Below are 18081 nucleotides of genomic sequence, written 5' to 3' on the forward strand. Positions count from 1 at the left end.
TATGTAATTTGGGGGCAATAACATAGAGACAATATTTGAAAATAGGGAGCAATATGGTTGTTTTACTTGATTTTATTGTAAATGTCTTCTTGTTTTTAGTAATGACAGACTAAGTTATTTAGACTAACTCTCCTGCTGAAAACAACAGAAAATACTATTAGCGGTATACAAAATATGTTTTTAAAAAAAAATCCCTGTGAAAAATGAAGAGCCAGCAAGATAGTGGAGAATTATCAGGCTAATATTTGGGAGAAGGCCAGCATCCATAGAGGTAAGGGAGATCCTAGCCAACCAAAACCACTTTTGCCTTTGATTTTACAACCTAATGGAGGAGGATGATTAAGGAAAGATTTAGGGCTCATTCAACATGGGTTTTCTTATAAGAGACCCTTCCCACATTAACTTAGAACACCAAAAGGCTGTTCCCTTAGGAAAGAGGAACTAACCTATGCCTGCCCCTTGTACATGGAAGGTTGTCTTGGCACAGAGCAGAGAAGGGTCAAAAGGAAGATAAAAAGCATGTCTTAGAGATGCTAAGGCCACAACTAGCTATCACAGAGGCTTGTAACCCAAATCCATGCATCAAATGTAGAACTTTAATTTCTAAGCTTGGTTTAATATGGTTCTCCATTGGTAATGCTACTAGTTGCCTGATAGAAGTTAATTTACATCTTTTGTCCAGGAAGGTATCATCTTAGACCTTTAGAAATTCCCACTAATTACTTTTCAAGGGTAGTGAGCACCAAGCAGTGGTAACTGGGTATACAAAGAAGAGATTCCAATTGTAATGGCGCTTGAAAGTTTGCTGATGATAATTCTTCTGTATTAACTAGTTATATTTTTTCTTTATGAAATGATTCTAAAAAGCTTAGTATTAAATTCTCTGAACCTTGGGATCTGATAGCTTTAAACTTTTCTTAGCTAGATGAAATCACATTGGAATCAGTATCAGTGTTTCATTTCTTTTCAGAATTTCTGTAGTTTAACAAGATCTGATCTAATGACAGTGGAAATGTAGTGTTACAATTTGCTGATGTCTTCTGTGGCAAACCATCCTGGAGGCAACATAAAATGAGTTTTTTTTCCCCTTCTATGTGGTACACAGAAATTCTGTTTTAGGAATTTCTGGGTGGAGCTCGTAACTTAAATGTTTGTTTTATTAAGGCTTAAGAGGCAGTAAACAAGATCAGGGACACCCCATCCCCCATCCCCAGGCTGTGCCTGCCTAGAACAAATTGTTTTGTCTATATAAATATATCCATTATTTCAGTACATATGAACTTATCAAAATATAATCCTATATTACATAGCCTGGGTGTCTTTTATTAAGAATTTAGTGGGCGGCGCCTGTGGTTCAGTGAGTAGGGCGCTGGCCCCGTATGCTGAGGGTGGCGGGTTCAAACCCAGCCCCGGCCAAACTGCAACAAAAAAAATAGCCAGGCGTTGTGGTGGGTGCCTGTAGTCCCAGCTACTTGGGAGGCTGAGGCAAGAGAATCACGTAAGCCCAAGAGTAAGAGGTTGCTGTGAGCCGTGTGACGCCACGGCACTCTACCTGAGGGCGGTACAGTGAGACTCTGTCTCTACAAAAACAAAAAAAAAAAGAATTTATTTAGTAGCCAAGCTTTTTATACACCTTAGCTGTTTGAAAGGTCATTGTATTTACTTAAATATTATCCAGAGGAGTTTTTCTTTAACTAGAAAGACCAGAATCAAAATTATATGAGATAGTTGTACTATATGAAAAGCATTCTTTCCTAGACCAGTACTTTCTAAATTCAGGTGAAGTATCTGAACTATCCCAGGAACTCGAAACATGCATGCACTCCCTAATGACATGCTGCTTGCAGAGAATGCCAGCCAGTAGCAACCAGCTTGCCTTGCTTAGAAATGTTTTTTATCCATTGATAACTTACTTATTTTTTGTGTTTTTCTTCAGGTGATGCAGACAGAAAACATTGTAAATTCAAGCCTGATCCTAACATCCCTCTAATCTTCAGTGCTGTCAATGAGGACTATTTTGGAAGTGGGTGGTCACGAGGACACATGGCTCCAGCAGGAAATAATAAATTTTCAAGTGTAGGCATATATTGGGGGAAGAATGGGAATATGGGTCTGATGGTATCCATATAGTAAGACTTTAGGGATTAAAAACCTAGGAGCCAAACCTTAAAACTTGAGAATTTCCATATTCTTGCTCTATCACCCTAGGTAGAGTGTCGCGGCATCATCATAGCTTACTGCTACCTCGAACTCCTGGGGTCAGGTGATCCTCCTGCCTTGGCATCCCAGAGTGCTAGGATTACAGGCCTGAGTCACTGCTCCTGACCTCATACTCTTTTCTTACTTTAATTCTCTGTTAAGATGTCAAGACTTTTAAACAGGTTGAATAATGAAAACTAAATGCTATATAAAGGGAAGTGGGAAGCTATTGGGAACTGAAGCTACTCATTTTTATTTTGAAAATTGTAGAAAATTTGTTGAAATTTGTAGAAAAGTTGAAAAAGTATAGCAAGCACATTTGGTGCATTTACATATACATATTTTAAAATCACCAATAGGAAGTTGCAGACATCGTAATACTTTATTCCTAAATAGATTGCATAAGAGCATGTTTCATCTAAAAATGAGGATATTTATATATATACATACAATTTGTATATAAGAATATTATGCCAGGCTGGTTGCAGTGGCTCATACCTGTAATCCTAGCACTCTGGGAGGCCAAGGGGGGTGGATTGCTTGAGTTGAGGAGTTTGAGACTAGCCTGAACAAGAGTGAGACCCCATCTCTAAAAATAGCTGGGTGTTGTGGGAGGTGCCTGTAGTACCAGCTACTTGGGAGGCTGAGGCAAGAGAATTGCTTCAGCCCAAGAGTTAATGTTTGCTGTGAGCTATGACCCCATGGCACTCTACCAAGGGTGACAAAGTAAAACTCTGTCTCAAATGGAAAAAAAAAAAAAAGTATTATTATACCAAGAAGTGTGTACAAATCTTTTTTGTGTATTTGTGCAATACTATTACCTAAAATACAATTTATATTCAGATTTTCCAAATTGTTCCAATTATATCCTTTTTTTTTTTTTGAGACAGAGTCTCACTTTATCATCCTCGGTAGAGTGCCGTGGCATCGCAACCTCCAACTCCTGGGCTTAGGCGATTCTCTTGCCTCAGCCTCCCAAGTAGCTGGGACTATAGGCGCAATTATATCCTTTACAACTTTCTTTTGATCCAGTATCTAATCATTAATTACGTATTGTATTCAGTTGTCATATCTCTTTAGTCCCCTTTCATCTACACTGATTTCCCTATCATAAAGGGGGAGGAGTATCTTTTACAACATTGACATTCATTGTATGAACTATTGGTGGTTCACAGTGGTTCTCAACCTCGGATACTCATTCGTTATAATTACCTGGGGAAATTGTCAAAAATCTTGCAACTTATTTTTGTTTTCCAAAACTTTCTAAAATCTCCAAACTTGTTAAATCACATACTCTCATGGATGGGACCAATGCATCAATATTTTTAAAGCTTCTTAGGTTATTTCTAAATATGCACCCAAGATTTAGAGCCACTGCTTACAGAGAAGGTAATTGTGGCATTGGCAGTTAGTATAGATCAATCAAAAGAAATATAATGAGATAGAGCTTTGTGTGTGTGGGTCAGAGGTATGAAGTTAATTAACACATAGTGGTCAGATATCCAGAAGGACAAGGAATTTTCCTCTGTCACTTTTGAACTAATGTGTTTGTATTACACTAAAAAATTCCTGAGAGTTAACCTTCGTTGAGAAAACACTTTGCCAATGCTTAAAATTTGATTGTGCCTTTTAGTTTTATATTGCAAACTTTAGTTCTTAAAGTTTATATTATATTATAGGCTTCGATTTTATAAATGATAAAACTAAGTACACCAAATTACTTTATTATAATCCTTAATTTGAATAATCGTAAGAGCTTTCTGTCCTGGAATGGCTATGGCTTCGATTTATGTAAAACAGTAGTCAACTGATTATCACTAGAGCTAATGTATAAGGAAATCTGTGTTTGCTTCGTAAAATACCTTTTAAAGAGAAAGGCATTTCATTGAAAGTTACTCTTTCTTTCTTTTCACAGAAAGCCATGGCTGAAACCTTTTACCTTTCTAATATTGTGCCTCAGAATTTTGATAATAATTCTGGATATTGGAACAGGTGAGGGGTCAGAGTTTTTTTTTATTTTTTATTTAAAAAATTTTTTTTGAGACAGAGTCTCACTTTATTGCCATCGTTAGAGTGCTCTGGTGTAATAGCTCACAGCAACCTCAAACTCCTGGGCTAAGTGATTCTCTTGCCTCAGCCTCCAGAATAGCTGGGACTACAGGTGCCTGCCACAACATGCGGATATTTTTAAAGAAGGGGGTCTCGCTTTTGCTTAGGCTGGTCTCGAACCTGTGAACTCAGGCTATTGACCTGCCTCAGCCTTGCAAGCGGTCACATTTTTAAAATAGATTCTGCAGAAGGTGAATGATGTGACATGAGAATACTAATGTGCCTGTTAATAACTGTTTTTGTCTTTGTTTTTCAAAAGTTAACCCTCTGAAAGTAAGTACTTTGGACCAGTTTTCTTTGCTATATTTCAGAAGTATGTTCTTCTCTGAAAGAACAGACTACAAAACATAGCCGGCCTTTTTAATCATCTTTGCCACTGTTCAAAGTCAAGTTTTAAGAGAAACTACTCAAAATAATATTCCTGCTAATAATGAAGACAGTAACATCTTTTTTGAGTGTGTCTAGGGGATACTGATTTTTCTTGTATTTCAGTGTTCCTCAGCTTTTTTTCAAAAAAAAAAAAAAGGTTTTGTATTTCAAGAGTTCCCAAACTTTTTTTTTAATTGTGGTTCAGCATAACATAACTGTTGGCCAATTTTTTTTTTTTTTTTTTTTTTTTTTTTTGAGACAGAGTCTCACTTTATCACCCGCGGTGGAGTGCTGTGGCATCACACACCTCACAGCAACCTCCAACTCCTGGGCTCAGGCGATTTTCTTGCCTCAGCTTCCTGAGCAGTTGGGACCACAGGCACCGGCCACACGCCCAGCTATTTTTTTGTTGCAGTTTGGCCAGGGCCGGGTTCGAACCCGCCACCCTTGGTATATGGGGCCGGTGGCCTACCGATTGAGCCACAGGCGCCGCCCCCGTTGGCCAATTTTTGATAGAACCTAACTATAAAATCATATTAACAAGTTCTGTCAGGTAATCTCTTTAAGCATCTAAAACTAGAATTGTTTGAGGTTGTTTCAGGCTGTTTTGTTTTTCCCCATCTCGTACTTTGTGGTTTAAAGTAATTAAGCATACCACACTGAAGACTTCAGTAATTACAAGTTATAAACACAGTTGCTTCGTCCACTCACATTATTTTAAGCAGATCATAGATATTTTATCTATAAGTATTCCATTGTATATTTAAGATACAATATATTAGAAGATAAGGGCTTTAAAATATGTATGTGTTATTATTGTCCCCCCAAATTTTACCTTTTATTGGTTTTATAGTTAATGCTCACATTTTTCTATTTATTTATTTTGACTTGTAAGTTTGAATCAGGATTCAAAGAAGATGCACACACAGATTTGATTGATACTGATATTTGATTGAAAACTATATCTTGGCTCAGCGCCTATAGCTCAGTGGCTAGGGAGTCAGCCACATACACTGGAGCTGGCAGGTTCGAATCCAGTCCGGGTCTGCCAAGCAACAAGGACAACTACAACCAAAAAATAGCCGGGCTTTGTGGTGGGTGCCTGTAGTCCCAGCTAGTTGGGAGGCTGAGGCAAGAGAATCGCTGAAGCCTAAGAGTTTGAGGTTGCTGTGAGCTGTGACTCCACTGCACTCTACTGAGGGCAACAAAGTAAGACTCTGTCTCAAAAAAAAAAAAAAAACAGGGTGGCACCTGTGGCTCAAGGAGTAGGGTGCCTGTCCCATATGCCGGAGGTGGCGGGTTCAAACCCAGCCCCGGCCAAAAACCACAAACAAACAAACAAACAAAAAAAAATGAAAACTATATCTCTGGTGTTTGTCCTATAGAGTCTCCTTTCTACAGTCTGGACTCATGATTGCATATCTGTGGAAACATTTAACATTTTCTTTTCCCAAAGGATAAGTTTTGGGGAGAAAACTTTATCTTGCAATTGGACATATATGCTATAAAGAAATTGATTTTACTTTTTTTAGAAACTAAGGATGGTATGTATTGTTATTTATATCTCATTGAAATCTCATCCAACTGTAAGTGTAAGAAAGTGCGTGTTAAAACCACATGCCATTTTTTTCCCAGGTAAATTCACATAAATAGTTTTTAAATGGTAAATCCCAGTATAAAGATTGTTATGGAACTGCTTTGTCATGTTTTAGAGCAGGGGTCCTCAAACTTTTTATACAGGGGGCCAGTTCACTGTCCCTCAGACCATTGGAGGGCCAGACTATAGTTTAAAAAAAAAAAAATCTATGAACAAATTGCTGTGCACACTGCACATATCTTATTTTGAAGTAAAAAAACAAAACGCTAACAAACGCAATCATACCGCCACATGTGGCCTGCGGGCCGTAGTTTGAGGACCCCTGTTTTAGAGTATATATAGTAAATTGGTACAACCCTATTAAAAGTATTGGTTTTACATATGATCAAAAGTTATTAAAATATTTATTCAGTAATTTTGGCGTTTGAAATTTATCCTAAGGAATTACCACAATGTTGTATTATATTAATGTAAGACATATTTTGGCTTACGCCTATAATTTTAGCACTCTGGGAGGCTGAGGTGGCCTGATTGCTGGAGCTCAAGAGTTTGAGAGCAGCCTAAGCAAGAACGAAACCCCATCTCTACTAAAAATAGAAAAACTGAGGCAAGTGGATCACTTGAGTTCAAGAGTTTGAGGTTGCTGTGAGCTATGATGATGCCATGGCACTCTACTCAGGATGAGTACAATTCTGTCTCAAAAAAAAAAAGATGTTTAGGGCGGCACCTGTAGCTCAGTGGGTAGGGTGCCGGCCACATACACCCAGGGTGGGGGGTTTGAACCCAGCCCGGGCCAGCTGGACAGCAATGACAACTGCAACAAAAAAACAGTCAGGCATTGTGGTGGGTGCCTGTTGTCCTGGCTACTTGGGAGGCTGAGGCAGGAGAATCACTTAGGCCCAGGAGTTTGAGGTTGCTGTGAGCTGTGATGCCACAGCTCTCTACTGAGGGTGACATTGTGAGACTCTTGTCTCAAAAAAAAAAAGGGGGGAGGGCGGTGCCTGTGGCTCAGTGAGTAGGGCACCGACCCCATATACTGAGGATGGTGGGTTCAAATCTGGCCCCTGGCCAAACTGCAACAAAAAAATAGCTGGGCGTTGTGGCAGGTGCCTGTAGTCCCAGCAACTTGGGAGGCTGAGGCAAGAGAATCACCTAAGCCCAAGAGCTGGAGGTTGCTGTGAACTGTGACACCACGGCACTCTACCGAGGGCCACAAAGTGAGATTCTGTCTCTAAATAAAAGATTAAAAAAAAAAAAAAGAGAGCATGGTATTGGCACAAAAATAGAGAAATAAACATTCGGAATGGAATAGAAAACAATGCAAAAACCTTGAATGATGCTGGTTAATCATTCAAGGTTTCTATGGCATAGAAAAATGTTCTAAGTTAACAAAATTTCAGTTCTAAAATGTACACTGGGTACACACAGAAAAATATAAATGTGCTAGTGTGTGTTTTTTTTTTTTTTTTACTTCTTTATTTAGAGTCTCACCGTGTCATCCCCTGTAGAGTGCTATGAGCGCTATGGCATCACAGCTCACAGCAACCTCAAACTCTTGGGCTTAAGTAATTCTCTTGCCTCAGCCTCCCAAGCAGCTGGGATTACAGGTGCCCGCCACAGTGCCTGACTATTTTTTTGTTATAGTTGTCATTGTTGTTCAGCAGGCCTGGGCCAGGCTCAAACCTGCCAGCCCCAGTATCTGTGGCTGGTACCCTAACCACTGAACTATGGGTGCCGAGCTCTAATGTGTGTGATTTTTAAGTTTTTTTTAATGCAGTAAACTGTGAAAATCATTGCTTATGTGCTTATAGTGTCTCATGTCCTGTTTTCATTCAAGATAATTTCTCGAGTGCTGTGTTTCTTTTTTTCTTTCCTAGGAACTGATAGGATTTGCTGCTTTTCTATATGTCTGTGAGAATATCATACATTTTTTTGCTTTGTTTTTTAGAATAGAAATGTACTGTCGAGAACTGACAGAGAGGTTTGAAGATGTTTGGGTAGTATCTGGACCTTTGACCTTACCTCAAACTAGAAGTGATGGAAAGAAAACTGTTACTTACCAGGTAAGGGATTATTTTAACATTATTTTATGTTATTTGTATGAAATGATTACATTCTGTATTCTAATTTTTAATTTCATTTATTGATTGGTATTTTTTGAACACATATTAGGCATAGAGGAAGGATAGTGAAAAATAAAACACTGTTGACTTCAAGGAGCTCACAACTTACAAAGGGAGACAGACATTAGCAATTAACTTCATTAAAGTGGTATGCTGTAATACAGATAATTAGAGAAAGTAGTGTCTGACTTGGTGCCTGTGGCTCAAGCGGCTAAGGTGCCAGCCATATACACCTGAACTGGCAGGTTCGAATCCAGCCCTGGGCCCACCGAACAACAATGATGGCTACAACCAAAAAATAGCCGGGCGTTGTCGCAGGCGCCTGTAGTCCCAGCTACGTGGGAGGCTGAGGCAAGAGGATTGGTTAAGCCCAGGAGTTGGAAGTTGCTGTGAGCTATGATGCCATGGCACTCTACCCAGGGTGACAGCTTGAGGCTCTGTCTCAAAAAAAAAAAAAAAAGAGAAGTAGTGTCACAAAAGAACTGATGGACTCTAGTTGTGTGGTTCTGGAAGGCTTAACAGAACAAGAAATACTTCAGTTAGATCCTGACAGATAAGTATGAAGAGTAAACTGAGCCAGGAGGGAGGCATGGGAATTCCAAAAGATGGAGCAGTATGAGCACAGGACTTCTGTGGTCAGCAGCATGGTTCTGTGATAAATGTATTATTCATGGAGACTGGAGCTTATGATACTAAAAGTATGAGTGACTCAGCTGGGTAAAGATTTCTATAAAAACAGGTGGTTAAGGGCCAGATAATAGGTAACTTTCTATTCTGTGATGAAGACATGGGTTTTAATTTTTAGGTGCAGAGAAGTCTTAAATTTGTTTTAAACATGGGAGAAATGTAATTTGTTTTGGGTTTCGTAAAGAGTATTCTGGCAGCAGTGTATGGAGAGGTAGAAAAGAAGGGAGGCTTCTGAAGAAAAGATTAGAGGCAAGGAGATAAGTTAGGACATTACTTCAATAGTCTATAATGTCTGACAGTTAAGTTCATGAACTCATCCTGGAAAAAGTGCTACATACACCATTGCTGAATATCACTGTGGTCACCTTCAAAATACTCCCTAGTGGCTAATGTGGAACTGTCTTTAAGGAATGGCCACCAAAACTGTCATCTTATTACCCTTGGGGTCCTGAAGGTCTTCAAAATGTCTTCCTTTCAATATTTTCTTTATCTTTGGTTAAAATCATTGGTGAGTAGGGAGGGTGTTCTAATACAGTTATTTGTTTACTGGTGAAAATCTCCCTCAGACAGTGACATGTGAGCTGGTGCATTGTTGTGATGCAGGAGCTATGAGTTGTTGGTAGAAAGCTCACGTCATTTTCGTCTAACCTTTTCAGCACTTCTAAATAGTAAACTTGTTTAACTGTCCAGTTGGCACAAATTCATGACGAATAATCCCTCTGATGTCAAAAAAGGTTAGTAACATTGTTTTGACTTTTGATTTGGACTGGTGAAACTTTTTTGGTCATGGAGAATTGGCTGACTTACATTGTGCACTTTGATGCTTTATTTCAGGGTCATGTGGTATACCCATGTTTCGTCACCAGTGATAACATGATCTCAAATACAGTCTTGCCTCTCCAAAAGGTCTTGGCAAACTTTGTCTCTTGCTTTTATTCATCTGTGAGTTCTTCAGGATCATTTTCACACACGCCAAGATTTCTTATGTCAAGATTTTCAGTTAAGATTTTCCTGTTTCTCTTTCGATGTTTAGTTGGTCTGCTGTGCTTCTCACAGTCTACTGACAATTTCGATGTACAATTTGATGAACTTTTGCAATGTTTTGTCAGTTCTGCTCTTTACTGGCTGCCCTGACCTCTCTTCATCACTGACACTTTCTCTCCCCTGAGAAAAATGTTTAATCCATTTGTAAACAGCTGTTTTCTTCATGGCATTTACCCCATAAACTTGGACTAACACATCTCTAATTTCACTTCCATTCTTGCAAAATTTAATGAGGAATTTACAAATGTTTGCTCATTGCTCACATCATTCTTATAACAGCACACAAAAACATGGAACAGTAATGAACACCACTCAGCAAAACACAACTACACATGGACACTAACACAGCTGTGAGGCACTAATATACCAAGGTTATGAAACCTTACCGAGCTGCCAACATAACTATACGGTGGCAAGTTTGTGATCTTAATTGTCAGACCTTGTATCTGAGAATGGATATGGGGCTGACCTCAAGCAGTTGGAGTGAGGAAAATAGAGGAATAAAGGAAAGAATAACTATGAATTAACCTTTTGGATGAGGAAGAGGGAAAAGTTACAGGATAACAACCAGATTGCAGTGAATTGAACAAAGGAAAAGAAAAACATTTCTTTTGGAAGCTTGGGTTTTTAAAAGATGATGGTTTGGGTTTTTCTTTTTTTTTAAATACAAGATACTGATACACTTCTATAGACTGAAAGAAAGAGAGATTAAAGATAGGAGAGTACAACTGGTGATGTGAGAGCTTCAGGTATCTAATGTAGCTGGTGAATTTTTAGGTTAGCTTTCCATATTGGCAGTTTACAGAATAGTATACCTAAAGGGCAAGTGTTATGCCAGAAAAGCCTAACATTGAACCTCATCATGCAGAAGTATCCTGAGGATTCTGCCAAATGAAATGTCTTAAGTGATAGATTATACTGTGAGATCTACATAGGGTAGAGAACAAGGTGGAGTGAAGAGGCAGAGGCAATTAAGTAAGTAAAAAGAGAGGAGTGGAAGGGCTCGCTAGTAAAGACGAAGAGGAGTTATATTTGGAGGGAACACTTAGCTTAGCTCTGGAAATAAAGTAGATATTTTAAAAATGCTTGTTAGGTTAGATGATTACTTAAGAGAATCTGTGATAAAATTGAATAACCTGAAGAACAGGTTAGATGTACGCCAGGGTTCCACCCCAGGGGCAGGGTCCGTTAAGACCTATGGATCTGGTGGTGACCAATTGAAGAAATATAAAGTTAGAAAGTAGGAGAAAGAAAGAGACGGGCGGCGCCTGTGGCTCAGTGAGTAGGGCGCCGGCCCCATATGCTGAGGGTGGCGGGTTCAAACCCAGCCCTGGCCAAACCGCAAGAACAAAAAAAAAAAAAAAATAGCCGGGCGTTGTGGCAGGCGCCTGTAGTCCCAGCTGCTCGGGAGGCTGAGGCAAGAGAATCGCGTAAGCCCAAGAGTTAGAGGTTGCTGTGAGCTGTGTGACGCCACGGCACTCTACCGAGGGCGGTACAGTGAGACTCTGTCTCTACAAAAAAAAAAAAAAAAAAGAAAGAGACAAGACATGCAGAATAGAATTTTCAAAGGTAGGAGCATAGGGGACTACTGCCCTTTGTGGAGTTCCGGCGAGTGGCCTTTAGTGTTAGTTCCACTCAGCTTTTATTGAAGGCTATTTGCTCATTAGCCCAAAGGGTAAGCTGGGGAAGGGAACAAAGACGCCAGCAGTTTCTGAGTGAGCATATCAGCTCCTATTGTTTTTATAATCATGAACTTTAAGGATCTTAGCATCCTTGAGAAATCTGGAACCTGAGCCTTGTATAGGGGCAGCTTCCTATCTGTGGTTGCACAGATTTTTAAGGAGTTGTTAATCCCACTAGTTCACTGTGGAGTAAAACGCCACTGGCGTCAATCTCCTCTGAAGAATCAGTGGGAGAGAAGAATTTTCTTGTCATCACCACCACCACAGAGAGTCTTCCTCTGCCATAAGGGATGTAAGTCCTCCTACCCATATTTCAGGGCTTAAGCTGTTCCCTTGAACTCGGCCCCAGCTAAATACAAATCTCCATAATGGGTATTTGCTTTGAGTGTTAACGGGGCAGGAAATAGCCTAGTTTATGTATCTTGCCAGGCTTTGCCACAGCATCTTCTGTGGCCATTATTTTCTTCCGAGTGCTTACAAGACCCTGTGGGAATGTTTATAAGCTATATCCCTAATAGACCAGAGTTCTAGGAAAAGCAGGAAACTTGCTCAGATAAGAAATTTAGCAGTGGCTGGTTTAAAGGTAAACTACCTGATTTTCCTTTGTTCCGACTCAGCTTACTTTTTATTTTTTTTATTTATTTATTTTTATTGGTAGAATTCCTTTATTAATACATTCCCTCACACAATAATTTAATGCTTCATGCAGTCAAGATAATGGGATATACAAAAGTATAAAGAAACAGTACCTGCCCTCAAGAAACACATAATCCATTTAACCAGAGCTTCATTTAAAAGACTAATTACAATAAACAATTAAAAATACAATAAAAGGAATAATCATACAGTTCTAGGAATACTTGAAGTAGAATAAACTGTTTCTGTTATAATACGGCCTCAGGAAAATTATATTAAAAGAAATGTCATTGATCATTTTACATTTTTCCTATATATATATATATATATTTTTTTTTTTTTATTTCTAAATATTATTCTACAACTGGGAAAACCCAGAGGAAAAAAGTGGCCAGGAAATTAGGAGGAGTGACTGTTGCCACCTTAGGAGCAGATCTCCAGGCCCGGGAGCCCTGAGGCAGGAGAAAGACTGGCCAAAAACCACCTTTAGAAAAAAATCAGCTTACTTTTTAATTTTTCCCTTTTTCTGGGGGTGTTTTCCCTTGCCAAGAATGGGGTCTTTGGTTCCCATACTGCATGCAGATGTAGAGAAATAAAACTTCGGTGTATAATCTCTCTTGACTTCCTTATTATCAGCCTGTCTGGATTAGTGTGCTATGATGTGTAAGCATCCAAGCATGTGCATAGGTCCCTATGAATAGCCTACTTTCCTTTTTTCATACAAAATTATTGATCCAGCTACTTGTATTTGTTGGATGGAGAGGGTAGAACAGTTGTTTTCAAGGATTTTTTTTTTTTTTTTTGCACCCTTGGATAATTCCAGTAGTTCCATGGCAGTGAAAGAAGTCTAAGGAATTTTTTTTTTTGAGACAGAGTCTCACTTTGTCGCCCTTCCGTAGAGTGCCATGGCGTCACAGCTCACAGCAACCCCCAGCTCTTGGGCTAGGGTGATTTTCATGCCTCAGCCTCCCGAGTTGCTGGGACTACAGGCGCCTGCCACAATGCCCGCCTATTCTTGTTGCAGTTGCCACTGCTGTTTTAGCTGGCCGGGGCTGGGTTGGAACTCATCACCCTTGGTATATGGGGCCAGTGCCCTACCCACTGAGCCACAGGTGCTGCCCGAGGTCTAAGGAATTAATTTTTTTTTCTTTATTTTTGAGACAGAGTCTCACTCTGTCTACCTGGGAAAAGTGCCATGGCGTCATAGCTCACAACAACCTCAAACTATTGGGCTCAAGAGATCCCCTTGCCTTAGCATCCTGAGTAGCTAGGACTTATAGGAGCCTGCCACGATACCTGGAGAGTTTTTCTATTTTTTTAGTAGAGATGGGGTCTTGCTCTTGTTCAGGCTGGTCTTGAATTCCTGAGCTCAGGCAATTTCTCCCTCCACCCCAGCTTCCCAGAGTGTTAGGATTACAGGCGTGAGCCCCTGTGCCTGGCTAGGAATTAATATTTTTACATTAATTAATTTTAATTTTTCTCAGATTAATTTCTTTCTGTTCAACTTGCTAACTTTAGGGTTTTTTTTTTTATAGTTTTAGAAGAAAAATGGTTTAAGCTTTCTGTGTTCTCTTATTTTTCAAGTATTAATTATTCTTGGGTTTTGTTAAATTCTCTTTACTCTTACCACTGGAAAAGAAGTTCTTCTAGTTTTGACTTGTAAACCTGAAATGATCAAATTATAGTTTTATGTGTGCTTTGATTTCATAAAATTGGAAGATTTATATTTCTTGCTTACTTTATAGTAGGAAAAAAAATTTATAAAAAGTTTAAAAGGAAAAATCAACAATTAAGAGTATTTCACAAATAAAAAGTAAATAATCATTTAAGAAAAAGAGCATTTCAGTATATAGTTTTTTGTGTTTTTTTTTTTTTTTTTTTGAGACAGAGTCTCACTATATTGTCCTTCGTAGAGTCCTGTGGCATTAGCTCATAGTAACCTCAAACCCTTGGGCTCAAGTGATCTTCTTGTCTCAACCTCCTGATTACCTGGGACTATTAAGTGCCCACCATAATGCCTGGCTAGTTTTTAGAGACGGATCTTGCTCTTGCTCTGTCTGGACTCAAATTCCTGACCTCCAGCAATCTTATCTGTCTCAGCCTCCCAAAGTGCTAGGATACAGGCATGAGCCACGACCATACCTGGCCCTGCTATGTGGATGTTTCTTTTGAGTGTATGTTGCCTAAATGCTATAGTGGAAAATATATTGTTTTTCTTTAGCTGAATGTAATTTTTATAAATGTATAAAAATATTATATATCTCCTAGCTCTTCCTCCTGAAAGGGCCTAGAAGCAGTGATATGGCATTAGCAGTGGTATCACATCTTGGTTTCTCCTGCAAAAAGAACCCAGCACTTAGAGAAATGGTTCACTCCAGGGGTGGTACAAGGAAAGTACACAAAGGAATACCTTGTGCCAGAAAGCAAGGAAGTGTTCAAATGAATGGTGAGGACATGTCAGAAAGACATAGTAAACAGCTTGAAGAAGCTCCCACTTGCCATATCTGGGAATATCGATTATGAAAATAAAATGGATTACAAACCTATTGAATTAAAGCTTCTGCTTAACATAGAATACTAATCAATAAATTTTCAATATAGAAAGAGTTATAGAAGTCATTCTTCAGCCATTATGGTAATAAGTGATTCAGGCAAGAATCATCAATGGATACTAAAGCTAGTGAGTGAAAGTTTTCTGAAGAGTGGGGCATTTACATAGTCTAAAAATGTCTCCCCACAAATTATTATTAATCACAAAGTGGTAACTTTTCATTGGAAAAACACCCCTTTACCCAAGTGGTTAAATTTAATATTGACAGTGATGGGACTTACTAATAATATACTGTGCTTACTCATGTGATGTGCTGAGAAGGATAAAGTATTACTTCTGTGACATTTTTGCCAAAAAAAAAAAAGTAACATTGAATTTCATCATGCAGAAATATCAAGCAAATTCCATTTGAGGGACATTCTATTAAACAGCTGACTTGTACTTTACAAAGTGTTACAGTGTCATAAAAGACCATGGCCAGGGTGGCCCCTGTGGCTTAGCGGGTAGGGCACACCCCGCCCCCCATACCAAGGGTGGCGAGTTCGAACCCCTCGGCCAAACCGCAACAACAACAAAAAAATAGGCTGGCGTTGTGGCAAGCGCCTAAGCCCAGGAGTTGGAGGTTGCTGTGAACTGTGACACCACCACACTATACCGAGGGCGACAAAATGAGACTCTCTTAAAAAAAAAAATAAATAAAGACAGTGGCCAAAAATATAACTGTTTCAGATTAATGGATACTAAAGAGTTATGAAAATAAAATTCATAGTGTGATCTTAGATCAGTTCCTAGACCAGAGAAACAGAAGTTGCTAAAAAGGATATTATTGGGAGAATGGCAACATTTGAGGTCTGTAGATTAGATAATTGTATTTTATTAGTATTAAATTCCCTGATTTTGATAATTGTTTTGCAGTTATGTAAAAGAATGTCTTTGTGCTTAGGAATTATATCCTAAAGTGTTTAGGAGTTAAAGGTTGTTTCTGTGACCTTCCAAAAATTTAGGAGAGATAGAATGTTAAAGCAAGTGGAGTAAATGTTAACAATTGGTGAATCTGGGTAAAGGTTATACAGGAAGGAGTTTTCTTTGTGCTCATCCTAAGTTTGTGATTATTTCAGAATTTTGAAAATCTGGTCTTTAAAAAAATATGTAAAGATATGTGTATCTTTTCTATATCAGAACTCTGATTACACTAAAATATTCGTATATAAAAGATAACTTCCTCTGAGCTAAACACTGTGCTCCTGTAATCTCAACTAGGTGGGAGGATTGAGGCCAAGAATTTGAGGCTGCAGTGTGCTATGATTGCACCATCACACTTTAGCTTGGGTGACTAAGTGAAATTCTAGCTAGTAAAGAGTAAGTAAATACATATATACATCTTATAAATATTTAACTTGGTTCTTCTAAATAGTTTATCAGTGAATAGTAATCAGACATATTCAGGTAGCCTTGAGGAGAGTTTCAAATGAGACCTAATTACCTCTCCTCATTCGATTTAGTTCCACAGCAATCAGTTGAGATCAACTTCCTGAAGAGTATACTTTATGAGTAATAGTCTTTTTAAAAAAATTTTTTTAAGCCTTATTGGTATGGGGTCTTTTTTTTTTTTCCCCAGATACTGGGCCTCTAAGCCCATATCATTACTTTTCCTTGTCTCTATAATTTATAGGACCAATCCATGCTTAGACTGGCAAATCCTTTTTTTTTTTTTTTTTGCAGTTTTTGGCCAGGGCTGGGTTTGAACCCACCACCTCTGGCATATGGGGCCAGCGCCTACTCCTTTGAGCCACAGGTGCCACCCCACTAGTAAATCTTTTGTTCAGCAAATTTTCAAGTACTTGTCGTGTGGGAGGAAGGTATACAGAATTGTAAATGACATGCCCCCAACCTTGATTACATTCTTGATCACTTTCTTCCTTCTTTCTTGTATTTCTGCAGTCTCCAGTCCATGAGGCCACAACGGATACTGGTCCATGGCCTGTTAGGAGCCCAGCCATACAGCAGGAAGTAAGCAGTGGGCAGGCTCACCTGTATTTATACCTACTCCCCCCTAAGCTCTGCTTCCTGTCAGTCAGCAACAGCATTAGATACTCACCAGAGTGAATCCTATGTAAACTAGATACGCAAGGGAGCTAGGTTATGCGCTCCTTAGGAGAATCTAATCCCCCTTCCCTCATCCATAGAAAAATTATCTTCCATGAAACTGGTCCCTGGTGCCAAAAAGGTTGGAAACTGCTGCTGTATTTCACATCCTGGCAGACATGTGTCACTGTTAATTTCTTTTAGTCATTAATTCTTTTCTTCATAACTTTTTACTTAGAATTTACTGAACCTCTGAACACCAGCAAGTATTAGAGAGGCCTTCATTGAGTTTCTCTGCTTCCAGTTCTGTTGACTACTGGTCTATCTGGAGTCTAGAAATCATGACAGAGAAAGTATATAATTTGACTTTTCCTAATCCTCAGAATCATCAAAAATAAATATATCAAAAAAACAGAAAAGGAAACTCTATTTATACTGAAATAAAGGAAGATTCATAGTCCTACACCAAAGAATTTTAAATAGCATCTGAAATATAAAGTGCAGTTTGGACTAAAGTATAAAGGGTATTAATTTAAATGTCACTTCTTATGAAAGCATTAGACAGAGTACTTAGATTAGTGAGGAAGTTCCAAAAGATCCCTACCAGTAATAGGCCACAGAAGAAACTTGGAATTTACCCCTTTACCTTGGAATCATAGAAAGGGCAGGGTGGTTATAGGCCTCTCTAATACTTGCTGGTGTTCAGAGGTTCAGTAAATTCTAAGTAAAAAGTTATGAAGAAAAAGAATTAATGACTAAAAGGGCAGGGTGGTTATATATTAAAAGCATACATTTCATGTCAGATCTGGCCTTATATCTTTGCTTTGATACTTGCATGTGATCTTGGAGAAATGACCTTTTTTAATTTTTTTTTTTTTTTTTTTGTAGAGACAGAGTCTCACTGTACCGCCCTCGGGTAGAGTGCCGTGGCGTCACACGGCTCACAGCAACCTCTAGCTCTTGGGCTTACGCGATTCTCTCGCCTCAGCCTCCCGAGCA

The 18081-nt window shown here is 38.9% G+C and overlaps 1 protein-coding gene across 4 annotated transcripts in view; it reads left to right on the plus strand.

Annotated features, from left to right (window-relative positions):
- Positions 1–18081, plus strand: part of EXOG (exo/endonuclease G) — a 43069-nt gene that overhangs the window by 3541 nt on the left and 21447 nt on the right. For 2 of the 4 annotated variants that reach the window (XM_053600849.1, XM_053600851.1), the window contains 4 exons: positions 1937–2076; positions 4115–4191; positions 8223–8337; positions 16939–17007. In XM_053600849.1, the coding sequence (XP_053456824.1) occupies positions 1937–2076; positions 4115–4191; positions 8223–8337; positions 16939–17007 (401 nt within the window). The remainder of the gene's footprint in view (positions 1–1936; positions 2077–4114; positions 4192–8222; positions 8338–16938; positions 17008–18081) is intronic. The other 2 variants (XM_053600850.1, XM_053600852.1) reach the window with 1 other exon arrangement.

The sequence above is a fragment of the Nycticebus coucang genome, chromosome 8 (genome assembly GCF_027406575.1).
Source record: "Nycticebus coucang isolate mNycCou1 chromosome 8, mNycCou1.pri, whole genome shotgun sequence".
Taxonomy (NCBI): domain Eukaryota; kingdom Metazoa; phylum Chordata; class Mammalia; order Primates; family Lorisidae; genus Nycticebus; species Nycticebus coucang.